The sequence below is a fragment of the Anser anser genome, assembly GCF_964211835.1.
Source record: "Anser anser genome assembly, chromosome: Z".
In the NCBI taxonomy this organism is placed as follows: Eukaryota; Metazoa; Chordata; class Aves; order Anseriformes; family Anatidae; genus Anser; species Anser anser.
The window spans coordinates 10,837,523-10,860,508 of record NC_139723.1 but is presented as its reverse complement, the minus strand read 5'-3'; the positions used below and the strand labels follow the sequence as shown (position 1 = coordinate 10,860,508).

General features: G+C 40.2%; 1 protein-coding gene across 7 annotated transcripts in view; it reads left to right on the top strand.

Annotated features, from left to right (window-relative positions):
* PLPPR1 (phospholipid phosphatase related 1) overlaps positions 1-22,986 on the top strand; it is a 135,977-nt gene that overhangs the window by 58,966 nt on the left and 54,025 nt on the right. For all 7 annotated transcript variants that reach the window (XM_083818580.1, XM_083818576.1, XM_083818582.1 and 4 more), the window contains one exon: positions 3,383-3,491. In XM_083818580.1, coding sequence (XP_083674706.1) covers positions 3,429-3,491 — 63 coding nt within the window. In that variant the 5' untranslated portion in view covers positions 3,383-3,428. The remainder of the gene's footprint in view (positions 1-3,382; positions 3,492-22,986) is intronic.

The window sequence follows — 22,986 nt, the reverse complement described above, 5'->3', positions numbered from 1 at the left end:
AAACACCTCATAATACCAGAGCTCCAGACTATTACTATTACCTATACTGGGGTCCCTAATTAGTTAGATTAGATTTAACCAGTTCTTTTCTCTTTGCAGTGCTTACATGTCAGGTGTTAAAAGGTCACAGAGTGTGGGATCTAAAAAGCCTTCTATAGATTTGTTAGCATGATTTCCTTAACAATTGAGTCAAATTGATTAAAAAAAAAAAAAAAGTAAAAATGAGAAGTCAATATCTGATGCTGATATTATAGCTGTTATTTCCTGTTGCTTTGGTCAGACACTTTGTACTGTGAAAATGTGTTCAATGCAGAGATACTTGTAGATTATAAAATGGGACAGTCAGACCTGAACACTTGTTTTACATCTTACTACGATTCCCCCATTCTTTCAGCAAAAGTGCATTATCTCTTACTGCTTGCAGACTGAAGCAGCTAGGGATTGCTGTGGTCTGTGTTTCACAGTTTTATGCATCCCTAGAGGACTCACTGCCAGCTGGAGAGAGACAAAAGGTAATGTGCTCCCACTAGGATGCCACTGCGCCTCCCCCTTGCCTTTCTGGAGACAGAGCCGATGAAAAGACCTGCTACAACAAGCACAGGCTGGCTGGGAGTTTTCCCACAACGTGGAATTAACTGGCCTGATCAGGCAACTGTTTGGTTTCATACTGCTCATGTCTGACACAAATGTGTCATCACAGAGAAGCTGACATGCAAAACGCTTTCCCATAGGAAATGCAGTTTTTAAACCAGTTTTTCACAATAAGCTTGAAAGAACAGGCATGGTGGTACGTATTTATGACATCAGGAACCCCCTAGCATTCAATTAGGCAATTTTATATGCCTGCTAAGAACCCTGAGCTTCTCTGCCAGTCTGTGCAGTTGCTTCATGCATCTGTTGAGAAAATTTCTTAAATTCTTGGGTTACTTGCAGCCCTCTGCTTTTGTTAGGAATACACAGGAATCACAGCCATTGGAACTGAAGGCAGGGCTTTATGTCACCAACAATGTTACAGAAAATCTTGTTTATTTCAAAGCTTGGTCTGGGAAGGCATTCATGAAGGTGCCATGGCATTAACATCTTTACACTAAGCCATTTGAAAAACAGGATTTGCAAAAAAAGGTGCTGACAGTCTATCCCCAGGGCACAAAATGAGTTTAGTACAGTAAAGCTCTGTAAGCAGCTCTAACTGTTTAACCTACTATACTACCAGGCACCATGTGTTTGCTGGGTTAAAGGCAGAGACATGTGGCACAAGAGCCATCAGTGTGAAAAGTATTTAAAAAAAAAAAAAGATTGGAATTTTTTTCTACAACTCAAATAGAGTTGGATTAGCTTGTCTTAAAAAAAAAAAAAAAAAAAAAAAAGACACAAATCTCTAAGATAAAGCCCATTTTACCTCCTAGGTAAAGCTGAAGTGTGTTTTGAAAAACAGGCAATTTGAAATTCGAAATTCAGAATATTTGTATTTTAAGAACCCGGATACGGTGTAGCATGGGAGTCTGAAGCCTGTCAGAAGTAACATGTCCTGAGTATTATGTGTGACCCAGAACTGCATTTTTCGATGATTAAGAGTTCAAGGAGCCCTCTTGGCACACAGTGTGGCTTCACTGGAGACAGTATAGCTGTGCTGAGCCTAGAACCACGTCACCAAAACCTTCATATACATTACATGTTTTACAACTCTGGGTCAAATTATGGAGAGCTGCGGTGAAAAATATACTAAGTAGTTCATAGGCAGCAAAACTATAGCCTGCATCGTGGTGACATGGAGTTTGGTGCTGTTAGCAACCCGGTGGCAGCTGACCCAGCTCCACAGTTCATAGCCTCTGCTGAACTGCATGCTCTGCTAATTGCTGTTTTTTTCCAGTTCCCCTACTGAGAGCTGGTGGGAAAGCACTGACACCTGTTGTGAACCTCACAGGCTCCATATGCCGAGGCCTGTTCTCAGCCTGACACCAGTGAGGCCAAAGAGCTGGACCAAAATGTGGTGCAAAGCATATTCAGGAAAACACACCAGCTTTCACCTTCTTCCTCCCCCACGGCCCTGGCCCATGGAGATTCTAATTGTTGGGGTGTTGATTTCTGTTGGAAATGAGGTTGGGCCTGCCTAAATAGAGGAGTCTGAGGGGTAACCTCAAGGCTGTCTACAGCTTCGTCGTGAGGGGGAACAGAGGGGCTGGTGCTGATCTCTTCTCTCTGGTGACAGGTGAGGCACCAGGGAATGGCAAGCAGCTGCGACAGAGGAAGTTCAGGTCGGATATTAGGAAGAGGTTCTTCACCGAGAGGGTGGTGGTCATGGCCCCCAGCCTGTTGGTGTTCAAAAAATGTTCAAGACTCTTAGAGATATAGTTCAACTCTCAGGTTGCCTTGCGTGGAACCAGGAGCTAGACTCGATGATCCCTGTGGGTCTCTTCCAGCTCAGGATATGATTCTGTGAAATTTGTGCTTTTTCTTGATGTGCCCACGTTTAAACTGATATAAATGATTTGCATCTTCATGTGTGTCGCACACACCTGGCAGCTACACACTGCTATTCCAGACCTACTTCCCTGCTGGCCTAGGTCACTACCTGTTCCTCTCTCTTAAATTGTTTACGTCAGCTTCTTGGTGTGTTACCTCATGTATGCACAAAAGCACACACATTCTCAGTAAAAGTTCTCTGTGCTAGTCTTCTGTTCTCTCCTTTCCTACTTTTTGTGCTGCAAAGAGATTAAATGTCTTGGCACAGAGTGTTACAAGACTATGTTAATTAACATAGCCAGTAGCCTGAAGTAATGCTAAATAGATGGGGGGTTGTGAGCTAATGTGCTAATTTATAGCAGGCCAGAATGACTTTGTAGTATGGGCCCAATCCTTCACTGCATTCATGTTGTATATGCTTATTATTTTTTGGGTACATGAGCCGTGATGCCTTCTTGAGTAGTTCACATTTCATGCAGATAAACATTGATCGTGTGTACAGTGAATGTACGATAAGCGTGTGTTTTAAAGTACAAGTTCTCAAGTCAGTTACCACCATCTCTGGATTCAAAATACTCTGTAGGCAGGTTAGTAGGCTGGAAATGTGGTTTTACAATATGTTCTGGTAAAGAAGCCTTTGCTTGAAGGAGGATTGTCATTCAGGAAAACAGTTGTTGCTTGCTCTTTGCTCTGTAGATAATGTATTTGTGACCTGTCTGTCACGTGCTTTTTTTGCTGCAGAGGGAACGCCTTCTCACATTATTTTGTATAGCCACAAGTTAGACCTTTTTGCTCTGTTTAGTCTGTATCTGTGGTCTGGTATGTCAGTGCTCCATGTTACAAACCTTGTTATGTTAAATGTGGAGTTTGCAAAAAGGCAAAACATACTGAAGAAGTATCTTTGTCTTTTCTTTTTCAGGATAATACATTTTTGAACGGTGCCTCCCCAAGAAGTGTGATGAGAAATGGCTTTAGGAAACAACACCCAGAGAAGTTACTCCATCATCCCCTGTTTCATCTTTGTTGAGGTGAGTGCAGCACTCAGCTGACTCAAAAAATAAGCACTGGGCAGAGCCAGGCCTACACAGAAGGCAGTTTTGCCCTGCAGGAATTAAGTCACTTGTTGGCAATATTGTTTGCTAGCATGAATGCTTTCTTATTTGATAACCTTCATACCCAACATCATGCTCAGTAGCATCAAATCCCCCTGAAACCTGTCCTGTATGACATAGGTATGACATAGGTATGATCTCACGTAGATGAAGATGAGGTTAGGTCTGAAGTAGATGCCATGTTTTCGACTTGCCTCCATCCAAGTGCTGGCTATTCCTGTGGTATTTGGTGGAGAAGGAGAAGTCGCTGTGGGTGTAGGTCAGCAAGTGACTACTCAAATCTCAGTTTTCTTCAGAACTGGTACCTTAAGGTAGCACAAGGACTAGACATTTAGATAAATGTCAGATCTCACAGTCTAATGGTTTGTAGGCTTAGGACGTTCGTAGGCTCAGTTCCATTTTTTGTTCAGCTGCAACATAAAATGTAGGTGAGGCACAGCAATCCTTCAAGTCTGATGAAGGAGCCAGCTAGCACAAGGTCTGTGAATTGATGATCAATGAAGTTACAGGAGTGAATGTTTCCACAATGGAATATGGCTCTACATCTTTGTTAGGTGTAAGTGTTTTCTTTTTAAATTAGCTCATTATTTTATTCTGTAGAATCGACTTTTTTGTGTTTCTTTTAGTTACCCTAACACTGCCAGAGTGACCAAAATCAATATTGAAACCAATAAATATTCAACTGGTACATAAAAGTCAGTGAGGGCTTTCTCAGCAAGGGTGTACCTCTGGGTTTGCAGGGAAAGTGAAAACTTCCGGCAGATTTTGATAGTGAGATTGACATACCTGCTTGTGACTGCCTGTCCATAGAACTACCTTTCTGACGTAGATCAGATTCAATATTCTCTTTTTGGTCGTAATTATGGGGTGACTCATGCTTATTGACAAGAGAACCACTAAGAACAGTCAAAAGACTAACTGTAATGCTGGAAGTCCTGTGAGACTTATCTCATTTCCACTGAAATCTTGGAAAGGTTCTGGTGTGCTGCTGCAGCAGGTGCAATGGGCATTGAAAATGGCTTCTTTTCAGAGTTCCTGAATGCTGATCTTACCTCTGGGACATGGAAAAAGCATGGACTGATATCCAGAACCTCTCTAACCCTTGCCCACCTGAAGTCCCGTTCTTGTAGGATCTTCTCCAGACAGGACATAAAGTTTCCTTACACATATTCTCTACTTTCTTTACTACCAACTTATCCCCAAAAGCAGTCAGAAGATCCATGGGTGTTTAGTCTGAAGTCATTAGTGGTTTTCTTTTTGACCTGAAAGGGCTGTGATCAGTCCTTCCTTGCAAGAGGAGTCTGACTGATTGGAAGATGAGGGTGGAAGAAAAGCATAACAAAAAGAGTGGTAAAACTTGGCACAACTTGCCAGATGCAGCTGTGTCAGATGCTGTTGTGTGAAAGTGGCTGTCACCCAACACTACGTAAGATCTTTAGGGATCCTTGGATGAGTGAGGACTGACCATGGCTTTGCAGTTATAATTACAGATTTATTATTGCACAAAAAAAAAAAATAAAAAATAGCAATCAGGATAGTTACACAGTCTTTTCAGTTACACTTAGATAAACCCTCTGCAAATTGGGTAAAATTAGAATTGTAGAATCACAGCACACAACGTGATCATAACCTAAACTAAAACGTTACAGAAAAGATGTGAGTCACTCACTCATTCCTCAGAGGAAGAAAACAGTGGAGGTGTCCCTGGCCACTGGGGAATACCATTTTGCCATCCAGCAGCAGTTCCAGTCTAAGTCCCACTCAGAGCCTGCAGCTGCTTGATTTTACACCCAATGCTCCCTGTGCCATTGCACTTCCCTGTTCCAGGATGGGTGTCACCATCCCCTGGCAGCCCAGCAGCTGGGTATTGGTAACACTGATGGGCTTAACCACCCTGTCAATCAGTGCTCCCCATACCCTCTTGGTGGCCCAGCACCTGGGTTTTGATCCCAAGGTGATAAAGATATCATGGTGATAAAGATATCACCCTGACTGTGGGTGTCCCCGCATACAGTGGGCACCAGAGAGAGGAAGAGAGAAGTGGGCAGAGGTGTTCACTGACAGCCCACTAAATATTGTGGATATTTGCCTTATTGCTGGTTGTGCTGAGCGTACTGCCAGGGGTCAGGAGCAGGGGGTACCAATCACACCGGCTGAGCCTTTCAGTGCTTCACAAGGATTTGTCACTGACATAATGTCCAGCTTTCTGGGGAATCTCTGCCTTCCTTCCCTGAGGAAACTGAAAGGCTCTTCTTACTGAGAAACAGGTCACTACTTCATCCCATCAGCTAGAGGAAGAAAGGTTAAAAATGGCAAACAAACAGCGATAAGCTCAGATGAAACACAACGAACACCACTAAGAATAAGATCTCTCAAATTTATTGCCTGAAGGAAGCTGTTCTGAAGATTTTTAGTCCTCTAAATGTAAGAATGATGAGCCCAGTTGACAGTGTGTGACGGAACTATAAATTGTCCTTCCTGTAGACAAGACTGACATGAACACAATAAATCAATTGACAGGAGGAAAAGAATTCTTCACCCTCCAAGTATACTTTCCTTGTCCTTTCAGATATTTGCCTTGCTTATTAAAGTGTAATTTAAAATGAAAAATCAGTCAGAATCAAGAGGTAGTGTCCAAAAAGATGTCCTCTCTGCTATATTGGGTGAAAACGTGTTTTCCCTGCCTTTTTGTCCACGGCATAGACTTTTAATGTAGCACTGTTGGAACTACACATTCATAGACTTTTATCAGGTGCTGTAGCATTAAACAACAGGAAATCTAATTTCCTGCAGGGAATGCAGAGATGATTGATAGTAGCTATTCTGTCTGAAAAGCCCCTGTAAATCTTAAAACACACTGAAAGCACTTTTCTTTTCATTCTGCCACATGCCTGGGACTAAGAGGAATTCATCTGAGAGGGGCTATGCCAGACACAAAGCCCTGTGCAGGACTACCTGAGCTAGGATAGGCCCCAATTTTGTTGGTCTGAAGCCACCATGACAATGGATAAGCTGTATATTGCTTGGCTGCCATGGGTAAAGGTGCATGGAGGACAGCTAAAAATATGTTGCCTGCTTTCCTCATAACATTTCTCCATGGTGAAAACAATCTGGCAGCAGACCTGTTCATAAGTGATCATAAGTAAGAAAGGAGGTGGCCAGGAAATATTTTTATATGCCTGTTTCCCAGAATATGCTGCCTCCCCTACCATCTTCCGTAGAGCATGGTCCTTTGATTAAAAATTTTAAGATATTTGCTCTCAAGAGAAAGTGGCATTTTCTTAGCTGAGTCTTGGCTGTCATGTCAGATGCCCTGCCCATATTTATTTGCTAACTACCCAATATGCAGTGTGCCTTTAAATAAGTTTTGGTGGTAGAGGTGGAAACAAGGTGTCACAAGCAGTTTGGGCATTTTAAATACAATTAGGCTTCAATCTGTTTAAATGCAACACTTACAATTCTAGTGTTTATTCACATTGGTGTTGGAACTAGGTGATCTTTAAGGTCCCTTCCAACCCAAGCCATTCCGTGGTTTCCATTTTTTTCTTTTCCGTTTTCCTCACTCCCAACTAACTTGTAGCAGTTAGTTATTATAAAACCTGACCTGAAGATGAATGGCTCATTATAAGAATTTACAGTCCATGTCTGAGTCTACAAATTCCTTTTTATATTCAAAATATGAACTTTTTAATAATAGCTTGTGATGTTTAATCTGTAATGACAGAAATGGTAAATGAACATTTTCAGTCCCTAATTAGAAACACAATGTCACATTAAGTATAGATTTAAAGGCTAAATACAGAATCATTAAACTAATTTTTAGCCACTTAGCAGATCTGAGTCCCTCTCCCAAATAATGCAGGCAGTTTTCCAGATGGTCTTTTATTGTACCATAAGAGGTATCATTGCAGTCTGATATTTGTCACCGAATGTCCATGATGAGTTGTTATATTACGTTTTGTTGAATGTGGAAGCAATTGATGAGGAAGTGCAAGAGACTGATGTTCTCCCATCCCTTTGGAGCATTGTTTGCAGCCAGCAGCGGTGAAGGGAGACTTCAGGAAGCCCTCATCCAGCCATGGTTCCCATTTAAGATGATGCAACAAGATCAGATTGATTTTGTCCCTCACTCAGGTGACACATCACTGCTTTCAGCGGTGTACAGACTGCTGAGAATCTGCTCCACGAGGACTGAAGGCTGTTAAATACAAGTATCCTACTCCACGATGCCCTACTCCAGTAGCTTCAAGAGCCCTTTGGGGTCAATGATGGTCCCAGAGCATGCCGCAAAGGCTGGAGAGCACTTAGCTGGGTGTAGGCCATGGATCTATCCCAGCAAGTGCAAATGGTGCACAGCAGCTCATCTGAGGATTTATTGATGGCCAGAACTAATCTCTGAAGTGATCCTAAGAGTTGTAGACAAGTGTAAAAGAAAGTAACAGAGGCAACATCCAGAAAGCAAGGAAAAAATCTCTCTCACATTATTCTTTTTTCACATGCTTTTAATTTATGGGGGCATTTGTTGCCAAAGCTCTTTGTGGGACACCTCCCTCCTTTACCCTCTGGGACATGAGTGACAAGGTTGTGTCAGAAACATCTTTAATGATGCTTCAACATAGCTGTCCCATTATTTCACAACCCCACCTTGCAGGACTTGGTCCAAAGATTGCTGTTACATGCCTTCCATGGAGCTCAGCGCTGGCATTTTTGCACCTGGGTACAGGTGGATGATGGTGGGGAAAGGTAAAATCACAACTGATGGGTTTGATTTCAGTGCCCCAATTCTCTGCAGGCAGGGAATACATTGTCAGAACAACCAAGCTACCCTCGGATGTAGGCAGCACATCAGTGAGCAGAGAGAAAAGGTGTTGAGGTGGGAGAAGTGCAGGGCCTGGCAAATCCCAGTTCTATTCCTGGGGCTTGGTGAGGTGCCAGGAGGTCTTGATCTAGCAGTGCTTTCCATGCTATCTGGTCTTTCTCTTTTCCTTCTCATTTTGGGTGTTAGCTTTCTAGGGCAAAACTCGTGTTAGATGGGTATAGGAGAGTTGAGTATAATCTGGCTTTGAATTTGGTGAGGTTAAAGTGACGTTTTTGTACTTCTACAGCATATTTGATGCTCATCATAAGTGACAGGGAATGTAATGCAGTGTGACAATTGTATCTCTTAGTAGATGTTGGAGGTATATAGTTAGATACCATGAGTAAACAGCATCCTCACAGCTGTATGTGTCTAGGCGTGCAAAAGACTTTTGAGATGTTGTGTCTGTGTGAATGGTAGTTTTTAAAGAAGCAATAAGCAAGCAGCACCTTCCTGGTTTTTTTGTTTGTTTCGTGGTTTGTTTGTTTTTTAAATAAAACCTTCTCATCTCTTGTGAGTCACCAGTGGCTGTGATTATGATGGCTCTCTAGATAATAAAAGAAATTTATTCAGGAATTTCTGATGATGTGGCACTTTCTACTTCCTTTTCCTCTTCCTTCTCGCAATGGTTTGAGGGCTTGAGTTGTTTTACGGTGGGAGTTATATGAGGATTAATTTTCTGAATTACCCTTTATTTCTAAAGGGTGCATCTGAGGTGTGTCTTCACACATGAAAACAGAGCAATTTTCCAGCACCAGATTTAATTAAATTGTCTTAGAATGATCAAAGATTTACAGAATACCAAGTGACTTTAATATGACTGATGTATGTGTCACATTGTGCTTTTTTGTGGATTATTGTAATCCTGACATTGACAAGGTAGATTAGGGCAGACTCAAATAATCAAAACCATCAAAACTTGAAACGTTGGACTCTAATCTGAAGATCCTGCCTTTTCATGCTAAATCCATTTTTCTGCCCTCAGGAAAACTTTTGCAGGCAGAGTAGAAACAGTATCTTCTTGACAACTCAATATATGGTGCACTGAAAAGAACTTAAGATTTTATAAGAAAAATCTCTTCTCTCTCTCTCATCATGAAGAAAAGGAAAAATATTGCAAAATACAAAGCTCTAGTCTTGTATGTATTCTGATGCAAACTCTGACTTGAACTGTGTGTTACAGCCTCATAGGATCTTTGTTTCCACAGGCAGTGGGGTAAATTTTCCTTTACTTTTTTTGTAATTTTACTTTTGGACAGATTGAATCACCTTCAAATACCAGTTCTAACTTAATTTATTAAAAAAAAAAAAAAGAGAGAGAGAGAGAGAGAAAAGAGAGAGAGAGAAAAGAGAGCGAGAGAGTTTTAATTTACACAGAGGCACAGAGGAGAAAAAATAAAATAAAGTGTTCTCTTTCTCTGCCTCCCTGCATTTTCCTGACAGTATTCCATGTAGTCAAGCCAACAGCTGAACTACTCTTTAGCAGGAGAATGCCTTCAATACTGAGATCATTTGTGTAAGTGAGACAAGTGCCTCTTGAACTCCTGTTTGTCATCAGCATCACAGCAGGGATTTGGAAGCTATAAAAAAATAACTGAAATTAGAACAGTCATGACATACAAGGCACACTTTTTAATTCTAATTTTTTTGTTTAGGTATTCTGAAAACTCAAAAGACTTTTGCCCATTTGGGTGTACCAGCTGGTGCTCTCTATTTTTGAGCAGAGTGTTTGGGGACGATAGAGAAGTTCTGCCAGAATTTACCAGTGCACTGTGAAGGGTCTTGTGCTGTGTGCTGTGGTCCTCGAAGCAACATTTGTAAGAGGCATCAGATATAACGTGTTCTTTAAAAATAAAAATACCTAAGAAAACCTAACCTAAGAAAAGCTTACTGATTTTATGGCAAGATTTATCTTTAATAAAGATTTATCTTTAATAAATCATAGCTTTAATGATATGATTAATAGTGCTTAAAGGACATATGATCATAGAATCACAGTTTTGGATAGTTGAAATACAGTTTTCAGTTTTGGCAAGGTAATGTCCAGTTCTCACAGAAAGCACCAAAAAAATTCCAAGCAGGTGTTTGGTGGCCAGCTGAAGAGGTATCTTGAGTTTAATTAACTCCAAATAGTTGCAATGATCAGCAACTGTATTCTGTACAGGTATCCAGTACTCACCATGTGGGGCTTCTTGGTTTTGTTTCCTACTGAGGCAGCCAGGAAAGATGTTCACCTATGTGGGCTCAAGGAGTCCCCTTGACATCGGTGTCTGTCATGGTCCTGCACATCGCTATTTCAGTCCCAGTGCCTTGTTTCTCCATCTGTGCATTGCAAGAAGGATTAAATAGTAGGCTGCTACGCTGGGATGCTGGGAGGACAAAATACCCTAAGGGACGTGTCGTGTGCTGGTGTTGTATAAACTCCCCATCATTAAAATCTCTAGTTAGATGGCTGTGTGAATTGGTGGTGACAGATGCTGTGCGGAATTGGAGGCACATCTCTTGGAGCAGGGTGATGTTTCTGAATAATCCCTATGCTTCAGTCACTTCTGTTTCCTGGGAGTCCTTGTTTCTTTTCTTACTCGCTCAGCATATGTATCCATTTCTCTTTGTTGCTTTTTCTAAATGTCTCTTTAATGTTCCCCATTCGCCAGTCATTCCGCATTGTCTGCTTTCTTTCTCTCCACCACGTACCTCTTTGTTCCAGATGACGAGGTAACTCCATAATGTAGAACTGGCTTAATCTCAGTGAATAGTTGTCTACTGAACATTGGATTAGTTTTGTTGAATTGCTAGGCAGATCTAATATTAGCTGGCTACAAAATGAAACTCAATTTTCTGAAAAGATATTCCTTCCAGGTCTTTCACAATTAAGCAAAAAGTATGAAATCTTCTATGACAGAAAACTCATGGCTGAGATGGACACCCAGGGGAAAAAAAAAAAATTAATTAAAAAAATTTAAAAAAGATGCTATTTCATTCTGTTTAGCTTCTTGAGTACATTTTAAAATTAATGTTAAGAGCCTACCTAAGAGGGATTAACCGCTTTACTGCATTTTTCTGTAAAACATAAATGAAAAAAAAATGATTATATTGTTGCTTACAGTCATGTGAACCCAATTTTATATCCCCGTCTTTATCATGAAAATTTCCCACTGCAAATAATCCCTTTGACAGCCTGAGTAATGTCTTGGGGTTTGCACCAATTAATGTGGTGCAGTTTTCAAGCAATAGATTTAAAATACCAAAAATTCTTTCCCTTCATGAGTGACTAAAAAAAAAATATTTGGTAATAGAGAAAAACATAGTGGACACACTGATCTATCTGTTTCACTGTATCCTGAAAATCACCAATATTTTCTGAGAACTACTTCAGTTTATACTTTGTTGGTCTATATAACCATGTTCCTAAGAGGAGGAATTATGATGTTTTAATCATGAAGAAGCTAGGGAGATTGAATTTGCTTCGCTTTTTAAGTAGAGATGCACATTGCAGATTTGTAAGTTAAAAATCACAGCTTTGGGAGATTACTGATAGAAAAACTACCAATCAAAATAGTATGTATATAAATTTTAAGAAAATGAATTAGAAAACCAGGGTTCATTAAATCGGGTTTCCTGTATTACATGTACAGACCTCTGCAAACCAATGCTGAAGCATTCTAAGTTAGAGGGCATTTCTAGCAATGACTGGAAAACTTTAAGGTTAAAATAGTTATTGAGATGAACATGAAAATAAATATAGCAGAGTACGTAACATGGGCAGATGTAACATGGGGACAAAGAGTTATTGTCAATGAAAGTTAATGCTGAATTTTTCCCTTTTTTCAGAAATATGCTTAGATTGTAATGTTTGTTGCAGATTATGGTAGAGCAGAATTTGTTGTTATTGTTGTATGTTTTTCTGCATACTCCAAAGACCTGAGGATTTTTCATATTTTCTCTCCCAAGCACACAATGTTGAGCTCTTGTTTTACTCAGAAGTATGAAAATTTGGCAACTGTTGTAGATGCAGTACATATCATATCATTGACTCTGCCATTACACACTGGCACTGTTTATTCTGATCTGCATCTCTGAGCATATTTGTTTTCTTTAATCTGGGGGGATATCCCTGGTAGCATGATACTTAATTGGCAGGTTACATGAATCTTTAAAAAGAGTGGAAAGGAATGAACAGGGACTCAGAAATCCATTATAAGTAACCCTAAATACAACTATCCAGCCTTCCCAGTACTTCCAGACATTCCAACAGAGTTTAAATAACTGTTTTAAGAATAAGCCTGCTAAGACTTGTACTTACTTTTACAAACCTAAGATGTGGCACCAACATGGCGTTTCCCCAAGATGTGGTATCTTCTGGTAAAGTGTGCTATCTTCTCCTTTCCAATCACAAAGGGATAATCTGGTTGCCAGCATGCAAATAACACTCACAAAAGAAGTAAAGCTTCTGTAAATCTGTAATGCAACTAGTTCTCAGATAACTCTCAGACTTCCTGAAGCCTGGCCATATACTCTCTCTCATGGGTAATTTTGCATGGGCTGTATATTTGTTCCCAGCTGTGAACAGCGTGAAGCTATTCAAGAGACTGTACAAGAATCTTTCGTATGCATATGTATTTGTAGGAAATCTGTAACAGTGGTATTGCTGGGAATCAGTGTTTGGGAATTTGTTACATGTTGTGCAAATGATGCTAAATGGGCACTGAAATTTAATGTACATGACATCATCACTCATGCATGATGATGTTTGCTTACAGCAGTGATTAGAGGCTGACCCACAGGCTTAGAGTTCATGGGTCTTAACAAATTTTCTTTCAGCTTGATGACATGCCTAGATTAATACTTCTGATGAATTTAACAAGTTCAGACTTAGTAAAATTCCAGATATCTGTGATTTTGGTATAAATATACAATGATTAATTGTATTAGCTCTTCCTTTAGCACTCCAGACCTAACTTAAATGTCAGGAATGAAGACTCATCTTCATCGTGAAGCAGAATGATTTAATGGAACAGATTTCTATTGCGGATAGATTTTTAGAGAGGACTGTTAGATAAATGATTAATCAATACTTTACTAAGCAGTTAGTTGATTGTTACAGAGTTGTTACACAGTCCAAGAAACAAAGTGGTTGTTCATAATGGTCTGTCACTCTCACTTTCGGATGGTGTGTTTATAGTACTCAGTGGGATTAATATCTGCATCACACCAGACCTACCTAGAGACCTATGGCTGTCTGTGATCTCTAGTGGCCTTGCAGCACAGTCTGTGCGTGTTTGTTTGTACCATTGCTGCTGGGAGCCCCTCTGCACCCCATCAGGAGTCAGGCCAGCAGCAGCCGTGTTGGTGGCTGGTGCTGGTGCAAAGAGGTGGTGGAGGTGCTGGAAGCCAGGCTCAAAATCTTAATGCACACCTCAAAACCCTGGTGTATGCCTCCTGCTCTTGTTGCCCTTTAAGACCTGATCACATGAGCTGATGAATGGAGAACCCATGTAATGGGACACTTGGGGGGGGAGGGTAGGCTCTAATGAGTTTAAAATAAGTTTGAATCTTTTATTAACTTTTCCTTATTCTGTAGCAATTAATAACTCGTTATGATTTACAGTAATTTTTGGCAGGGACTACCAAAAGCATGCTGCAATCAGATTACAGCTTGGAAATAATAGTAAAATTATTACTGGAGTTGCTGTCAGTTTTGTCTTTGACTTTGGTAGGGTAAATTCAGTAATTAAAAAGATGGCTAAATTTGGTCATATATTAGCTGAATTATTCCTGCATTTCCTTCTCCCAGATCAGACATTAAAAGCTGCATGTCTATACTAAAAGTCAATAATCCATTGTTCATCACCACTTCGCAGTTTATTTCTGGAATGTAGACTTTGCCTACCTGGAAGCTGCTTTTTAGACTAATAATGCATTGATACCTCTTATATAACTTATTGAAATGAGAAATTCATTGTGTGTATTTTGTGCACCAGGAGAGTGTTATGGATTTAATACTATTTCTATTTAGTGGGATTTAAAATCTTATCAGAGTAGATTGTGATGTTCTGTTTTTCATAGTAGAACTATTGTTCAGATTTCTGTTTGATTTATTGTCTATAACAAATACTGCACTTCTAATAAAACAATAGCAAAAAAAAAAAGTGTAAATGTAGCTCATAAATGTAATCAAGTTTCTTGTTAGGTAGCCCCATATGAGATTCCAGTTATGATGGAGTGAATTAACCTTTCAAAGAGACTGTGTAGCAGATTACACTTTTATTAGTTTTACGATTCTGCTAATGTTTGAGTTGGAGCCAGTTAAATCAGTAGTCATCAGTGATCTTTATGAGCCCACTTAAACGAGACAAATCAAAAATAATTCCAGTTCTCTTAAAAGGGTGGGAAACATTGAAACTCTCAAACTGACTAACTGTGGGAACAGGAGTGCTTTGTACAGCATTGGTCTCATATGAATTCGTACCAGAATTGGTTTATCATGAGTTTCAGTCTTTTCATTCTTACTGCAAAATCTTTCTGTAGAGATGAAAGGAATAAAGCATTGAGGGACTTGGAAGAAAGTTGGAGTACTCGGAGTTGATGTAATTTGTATAAGGAAGGCAGCCAGGGTCAACTAGGTGGGTCAGAAACCCAAGTATACACTTCTGAAAGTTAAAAGAAAGGTCGTAGACTCACAGGAAAACTCAGATGGGAAGATATCTCTGGAGTTCCCTATTCACAGCATGGTTCAGAAAAATAGTAGCTGGTTAAGTTCCTTTGGGCCTTGTCCAGTTGATCTTTCCTATTACCTTACTAGGCAACCTGTTTGGGTTTTGGCCATCCTCAAAGGGGAAAAAAAAATGTTAAAAAAAATGTCCTAATGTTCTTTCTAATACAGTGATGTAACCTGATATGAAGGAAAAAGAATGCAGGCCCAGTGGCAGGGAAAAGAAAAGGGAGGATGCAACACATAGAGGATGGGCAAAGGAAAGCAGTAAATGTAAACCATGTGAAAAATCCTTGCAATCGTTGTGCAAGACATTTTTGTCTGCCCAGACACTTTTCATGCAATAACTTGCCCTAGGTATTTACATGCCTGTTATGAGAATGACCAGATTACTGATAAGTCAGTCTGTTGATTTGCTTACTCAAATTCTGTACTGTAGTTACTAATAGAAGATAAAGTTTCCTATTCCAAGCCTTGCTGCATCAGTCTGCTTTGTAAATCAATGAGCTGTGGTGGCAGTGTGCAGTTTCTTCCTAACCTCTGTATCCCCAAGTAGTCTCCATTGGACTACTCTCCGTACTATCTACTGTTCAGATTCTTACAGAAAGCAAATGTACGTCTTAATGCTCTGGCTGCCCAGGTTTAGAAAGACTCTGAAGAAGATAAAGGTGTGCCATTCTTTCATGTGGAGACTTGTTAAAAGAGACTCTAGAGGAACATAAATACTGTTAAATTCAGGTTCAAACAGACTGACTATTCTTGGAGTAAAACCAATCTTCTTCATGATAAATGGCCATAGCAAATAGCAGTGAATATTTCTACTTATTTTGACAGGGCTAACAGTTGAAGAGAGGATGGGATCTTTAAGCAAAAGAGACATGAGTGAGCACAGAAATCTAGTGATTTTATGCAACTTTTCAAAACCCAAGTTTTCCCTTCTTCCATCTTCTGCGTTCACAATTATGTAGCAAGATGATTCCAGATTCTGAAAATAGAAGTGGTCACTGTTAATTTTTTTATACTATTTTTATTACCACTACTTTTATTACCACTACTTTTTATGCTATTTTTATTACCACTACTATCAAATTATTTATTACTGTTACTATCAGATTATAAATTATGATTAAAAGTGGTACTAAGTGGTTGGCTCAGACACAGCATGACTTGGAAGCAGCAAATGAGATTCAAAGTAATAAGGTAATTTTTTTGTTTGGGTCTTTTGTTTTTTGTTTGGTTAGTTTTTGTTTTGTAAAGTTTCCTAATCAGCTGGAAAAATGTTGAACAAATAAAATGGATTTTATAATGCAGTATACATATTAATAAGACTATGTCCATTTATGTGAAGTAAAGTGTCTTTGATAGTTTCCTACTTAATTTAAAACATTGTCTCCGTTTGGTTTTTCTGATTGATCTAAGCATGCTGCACTCTTGGTATCAGCAGACAGTTTCTTTTGGCAGCAACTGCTGCATTCATCAATGTCTAACTACTGTAAACCTGTATTGCTCTATTTAATAACATCAATCTGGAAGCACAGGCATGTTCTATGAATTTTAATGAGAGCTGTTCCATTAATGACAAAGATTCAGCGCTCCAGCCACCTCCCAGGTTGTCAACTTACAGGGAAAACCTCTATACGTGGAAGAAATACGCAACAGAACTGGCAACTAAGAAGGTGATAAGGTCAATGTTGTTAGAGTAAGGCTAAATTTGATTTTCCATCTTCTGCAGACAGTTTTGGAATGACAAATTCCAGCCTGCCGTGATAAGGGGGGACTTGGTGACTTTACTAGGCACAGCAGTCCAGCATAAGGATATTGGAACACAAGATAACTAAGTACAGCACATGTCAGAAAACTTGTACCAGAAGACACTGATTGTTTGGGACTGAGTTCTTTCTTGTCTTTTCTAATATGATGTATTCACTCTTCTAATAGATCCCATGTCGTGCCTCTTGCTCACTCAGGATGAAAATAGAGACCGTAAATTTTTATGATTTACTGTTGTGGTACAGCTTTTTACCTGACACAAAACCCATAAAATTACTCAAGTCCATGGCTGCAGACATGCAACTATGAAGTAGGTTTAGATTTCCCATGTGGCTGGAGCTCTGTCCAGTGAAGCACACCAGCCAGCTGAATCTGAATCAAGAGGCAAGAGGAAAATGTGAGCGGTGGTGGCAGGAGACTCCCTGCTCCTGGGGAATGAAGGCCCCCACTGCCAACCCGACTGCTGACTGGGGAAGTTTGCTGCTTGCTAGGGGCTCAGGAGTGGGACATTGTGGAAAGGGTGTTCCAGTCCTCAGACTCCATGCTACTCTTCCACCCAGACACTGATGATATTGCCAGGGGTGACTGGAGAATATGAAGCATGATTCATATTACATGGTTCCTGGTGCAGTATTGTAGGGCATGGGAGCTTAGTCGGTTGTCTTCTCCAGACTGCCAGTAAGGAGGAAAGGGCCTGAGGAGGAGTGGGTGGATCCTGTGCATGTCAACCACAGCAATTATCTGAACTACAGACCACAGCCTGGCATCTCGTCCAGACTTGTTTGTAGCTGGTGGTGGCCCCATGTAGTCGTTCTCTCATTTGCTGGGTCTCCTTGGTGCTGAAATAAATGCTGTGAGACCTGGCTTATATTTCAGTTATAGCTGTATTTCAGTTTTAAAGCTGGGAAAATTAAGGAAGAGACACTTTCCTACGGTGATTCCTTAGGCTTATGTCAGGATCTCAGCATCTACATATAAAATTTTAATTGTGATTTCTACTTTTGTTTGAGACATGACTCAGATTTGCAAGTGCATTTCAGCAGCTGCTAGTTGAATATTTACCCCTTCCCTTCTTTATAAGTCTCTTCTTTCTTTAATGGCCTTGAACTATCAACAGAATTTTTGAAAGGTAAAGAAATTAGTTTTCTCATAGAACATTTATCAAGTTATATCTCCATTGCACTGGTGCAATATTTTAAAACATATTTTAGTAATAAATAAATTTAGTCATCTATAGGGCTGCTGTCTCAGAAACACAATTACTCAGCCTTTCCCTTTCTTCTTTTCCTCAGCAGGTAGCAGAACGGGAATATTGAAGTATTAGTCATTTAAAAATGTGATAAAGTGCTTTTATGTATATGGGAAAGAAGGGGGATTAAGTAGATGCTTAAAATGTCAGAGCGCCATGCTGCTGTAGCAAAGAAAGGAGAGAGAATATTAGACTGCTGCAAGAAGTAGTTAATAATAATAAATGAAGAACTTGACAGCAGGGCACAGAATTTAAAACTGTCATTTGTTGTAATTGATGAAACTATCAGAGCCTCATTTATGAAGAAAAGAAACAGTCCAGGCAGGCAGGAGTAAGCACTCTGAGGACAAGGAGTGTAAAAAACAGAATGCCTGTCATAATCTTCCTGTCAGCGCATTGCAGCTTGATTCCTAGCGAAGAGCAATAAAATGTGCTCCTTTTTGGTATAGTCCCTAGGTGGCTTGTGGAGTGGTCACCAGTGTGTTGCAGGGAAAGCCCCCATCTGTGGAAAGACAACTCTTGTCACTGAACACAAGTTCACTACTGGGAAATTTACTCCTTTCTAACCAAAAACACTGGCCCACAACACTTCTATGATTAATAAAACTGTCAGAAAAAAAAGGTCAGCTGTTAATGCCTTTTGAAATCAAAGTTGGCATGACCATTTTGTTTCAAAGGCAGTAGAAATAGGCCAAAAAATATGTAGTGTGTAGGTGTTTGGTTTCTCTGAGGCTTTACATTTACCTTCGGATTTTCTGGGTTGTGAAATACAGTGGAACATTAGTTCTATTCCGTCTAGAACTAAACAGAAGTTACTGCTGCTCCTCAAAACCTCGCAGTTTTTCAGCTTTCTGCTCTACTTGCAACGCTCACTAAAAGATAAAGGTGGGGATATACGCTGATTTGCTTTGGAGCTAGGCTTTCTTTCTATTCAAATTTGCATTGTCCAAAGGGGTACATTTTTAGGACCTCACAGGATCAGTCTGCACTTGAGATTGTCTCCTAACAGACAGACTGATGAACAGAGGTGAACGGATGGCCCTTTTGCATTTCCAGAACAAAAGAGATGAAAGCAAGGGGAAAAAGGTCTGAGGAGAAGCAGATTTGGAGAGTGTTCTCAGTGTGAGGAAGCTAAGAGGAAGGGATCTCTGAAGAGCTGCTCTTCCTAACCATGCTCTTCCTAACCTAACCTAACCTTTTCCTAACCTAACTCCGTGGTTCTCGTGTAAGGTCTCCCTCCCTGGGCAGGTACTTCTCTGGACCTGCAGGGCAGGAGTGCTGGGGAGCTGAAAACAGCTTCCCTTTCCTTTGGCCAGATATGTTCCCAGCAGCTTTTCAGTCTGTCTGCCTAATGAGGAGCTTTTTTTCTAGTTTCTCTGGTAGAAGAATAATGCCAGAAGAATAATGGTATGTGGATGAGGCAGCGGCCTACTGACCCCATGACAGCTGTCTGCAGGAAGGTAGCTCCTTTTCTCTGAGTGCAGAAAAGCTGGGAATGATTTTCAGGAAAAGAAAGATGCACATTGGACATGAACTCCTCTTATTCATCAGGAGGAGTATATACACTCCGGTGCAGAAGGCTGTTCTGCTGTAGTGCACCTTGGCATTTGTCTAGAAGTCAGGGTTGGCAAAAGTCACTTTGTGACTGTGTTTTCCCTTGAACTTTACTCAAATGTGGAGTTTTTTTGGAATGTCACTTGATCCATCATTAATGTTTAAGTTTTGTGGTCTGAAAACAAGCGCAAGATAAATGATAGTGTTTCGGTGTGGTTAAGGACTGTGTTTTGGTGTGGTTTGGTTCTCACTTCCTTCAGATCTTTGTTCCCTTTTTATTTTACTTTATCCTAATTTTCCATTTTTACCTGATACTCCCACTGGCAGTCCCTTCAATCTGCAGAAGGATGCTTGCTTTTCTCCCTGCAAGGACACCTCAAAAATCAGCATACACCTCTGCATCTCTCAGTGCAAAGCTCACCTTAAAGATACCACAGACCAGTCAAGGAAACCATTCTGAAAAGACTTATTAGTCTGATGTACCAGAATCCTGTGTCTTGCCAGGATCTGATGCTTCTTGTCATGTGAGGAATGGATTTTCCCGACAGCTCCTATGTAAGTGAATATAGTCGTTAGACTAAAATGCCTTTAGAGTACATGACAGATTTAACAGCTTTTATGAGCCATTTGTACATGAAATGCCATCAGTCAGTGAACCAGTCTCAGTTTTGTATGGCACCTCGGAAATTGTTTTAGCCAAGGGCAGGGTTTCAGCTTTCAAGGGGGGGACCTTGTGTTGGACAATTCTGGAACACACAGCCTTATGCAAATAATGTGTGTGTGCCAATAAAATCTGTATTTTGTGGGGCATGAATGTGCTACTTCAAAACTAAGTAAGCCACGGTTTTGTGTTGGGTTACTGAAATTAGGTAGGCAATAAATTATGACAAGATATTCCAGTATTTCTAATGCACGGGATGACTCATGTCAGCATAGTCCAGGTTAAGGTCTGCTGTCAAAAAGGATCAAATAAAAAAACAGCCTTTTCACAAAAGGACAAATCCTGCTTCAAGCTAGAAAGACAAAATTCAAGACCAAATTCTCATTAAATCTTTTGGGAGTTGCTCTAAATTCTAGAAGAGTTTTATTGTGTTGCTGTGTTGTAATATTTAAGTATTCCAACAAGTTTAATATATTCAGAGATTTCTGGGGCAGGAACAGAGCATTAGATAGATCCAGACTGATCTCCAGTGAAAAGAAAATGGCAGAGCTGTATCCAGAAACCCATTTTTTGAATACAGTGACTCATGAATGACTAAAACACCTCTTTCATAAAAACACCTCACACAAAACGGCATGAGAGGACAATTGTCCCAATGCTCCACTGTGTGCATACCTCATTTGGGTGCCGCTGTAGGTGATCCTCATAATCACAAGGGCGTTGTTAGGCTTTGCTGCACTGCAACCTAAGGTGCCATGCACAGCAAGTTGCTGTCTTCAGAGCTCTTTGTTTTGGAAAATGGAATTCTGCATCTCACAAGACCTCTTCTTGGTGATCTTGTTGGCATAGGAATGGCTTAGGGCAATGGCATGTGCAACTTTTGTCTCTCTGTGAAGAATTTTTAAGTTGTTAGGTAATGGGCAGTGAAGCTTTCTCAAGGATGTTGGAGGGAGTATCTTGCCTTTCTATGTAACAACCACAGGCTTAATGGGGAATTTCAGTTTGTCAGAGAGAGACTGGAATATTTAAGTGTTGGGTTATGAAAGCAGAGGGAATTTTTTTTTTGTTTTACTTTAGGTCAGACTTTTTTAATCAGTATTATCGGTTCTATGGGCAGTTAGGTGGCAAAATTTTAAGTTTAGTATTGTCAAATAAGATAAATACAGAGGCTGAGGTAACTGCACAGTAAGGATATTCTAGTTAGCTGTAATCATTGTTTCATAAGTATCTACATTGCAATGATGGGGGTGATTTCTGAATTAAATGCAGGATTTTTATATTTTTTGTTATTATTATTTAAAGTCCCAATTCAATGAAACAGTTATTGTCTTAAGTGAAATAGATGTGGAATATTTACATGTGTAGGTGCTTCCATATAAAAAGTAGTTTATATTTGAGTAGATGCCAGAAGTGGCTGAGGAGAAAGGTGGTTTAATTGTGAAAAACAATACAAAATTGTGGAAAGCACATGAATGATAGTTTGTTAAAGTTAATTCTAAATAAAAGTAGAACTGTAAAGTATAGAAAAAAAAAGACATTTTGTAGAGAAGAAGGAATTGTAGCTGACGTGTAGAAGATGAAAGGAAAGAGGACTGAGGGCAATTTAAGAAAAAAGGAGCATGAACAGTTAAGATTAAGACAACCACTAGTGGAGTTTCTAGATATAAAGAGTGAATTTACAAGGGAGTTGAGGAGTTCTGGTTAACATATGAAAAAAGAAGGTATAATTTTATACAAATATGGGCTCTGCTAACAAAGCACTGAAGTACCTATCAATTTAAGCATGTACTTATTGTTTTAAGTATATATTTAAATGTTTTGTTGAGTAAGAGTTTGGTTAATAATATCCTAAAGCGCACTTTGGTGCTAGTTTGAACTGAGATCACAAAAATATAGCAGAGAAACTGTACAGAAGATCCAAAGGGATTGGATTATGTCATGTGATCAAGGTCATAACTTTATTATCACACAGTATCACAGTATCACAGATTTCTAGGTTGGAAGAGACCTCAAGATCATCGAGTCCAACCTCCGACCTAACACTAAGTACTCCACTAAACCATATCGCTAAGCTCTACATCTAAATGTCTTTTAAAGACCTCCAGGGATGGTGACTCCACCACCTCCCTGGGCAGCCCATTCCAATGCTTAATAACCCTTTCGGTAAAGAAGTACTTCCTAACATCCAACCTAAAACTCCCCTGTCGCAACTTTAGCCCATTCCCCCTCGTCCTGTCACCAGGCACGTGGGAGAACAGACCAACCCCCACCTCTCTACAGCCTCCTTTAAGGTAACTGTAGAGAGCGATAAGGTCGCCCCTGAGCCTCCTCTTCTCCAGGCTGAACAAGCCCAGCTCCCTCAGCCGCTCCTCGTAAGACTTGTTCTCCAGACCCCTCACCAGCTTGGTCGCCCTTCTCTGGACTCGCTCAAGCACCTCCATGTCCTTCCTGTAGCGAGGGGCCCAAAACTGAACACAGCACTCGAGGTGCGGCCTCACCAGAGCCGAGTACAGGGGCACAATCACTTCCCTAGACCTGCTGGCCACACTGCTTCTTATGCAGGCCAGGATGCTGTTGGTCTTCTTGGCCACCTGAGCACACTGCTGG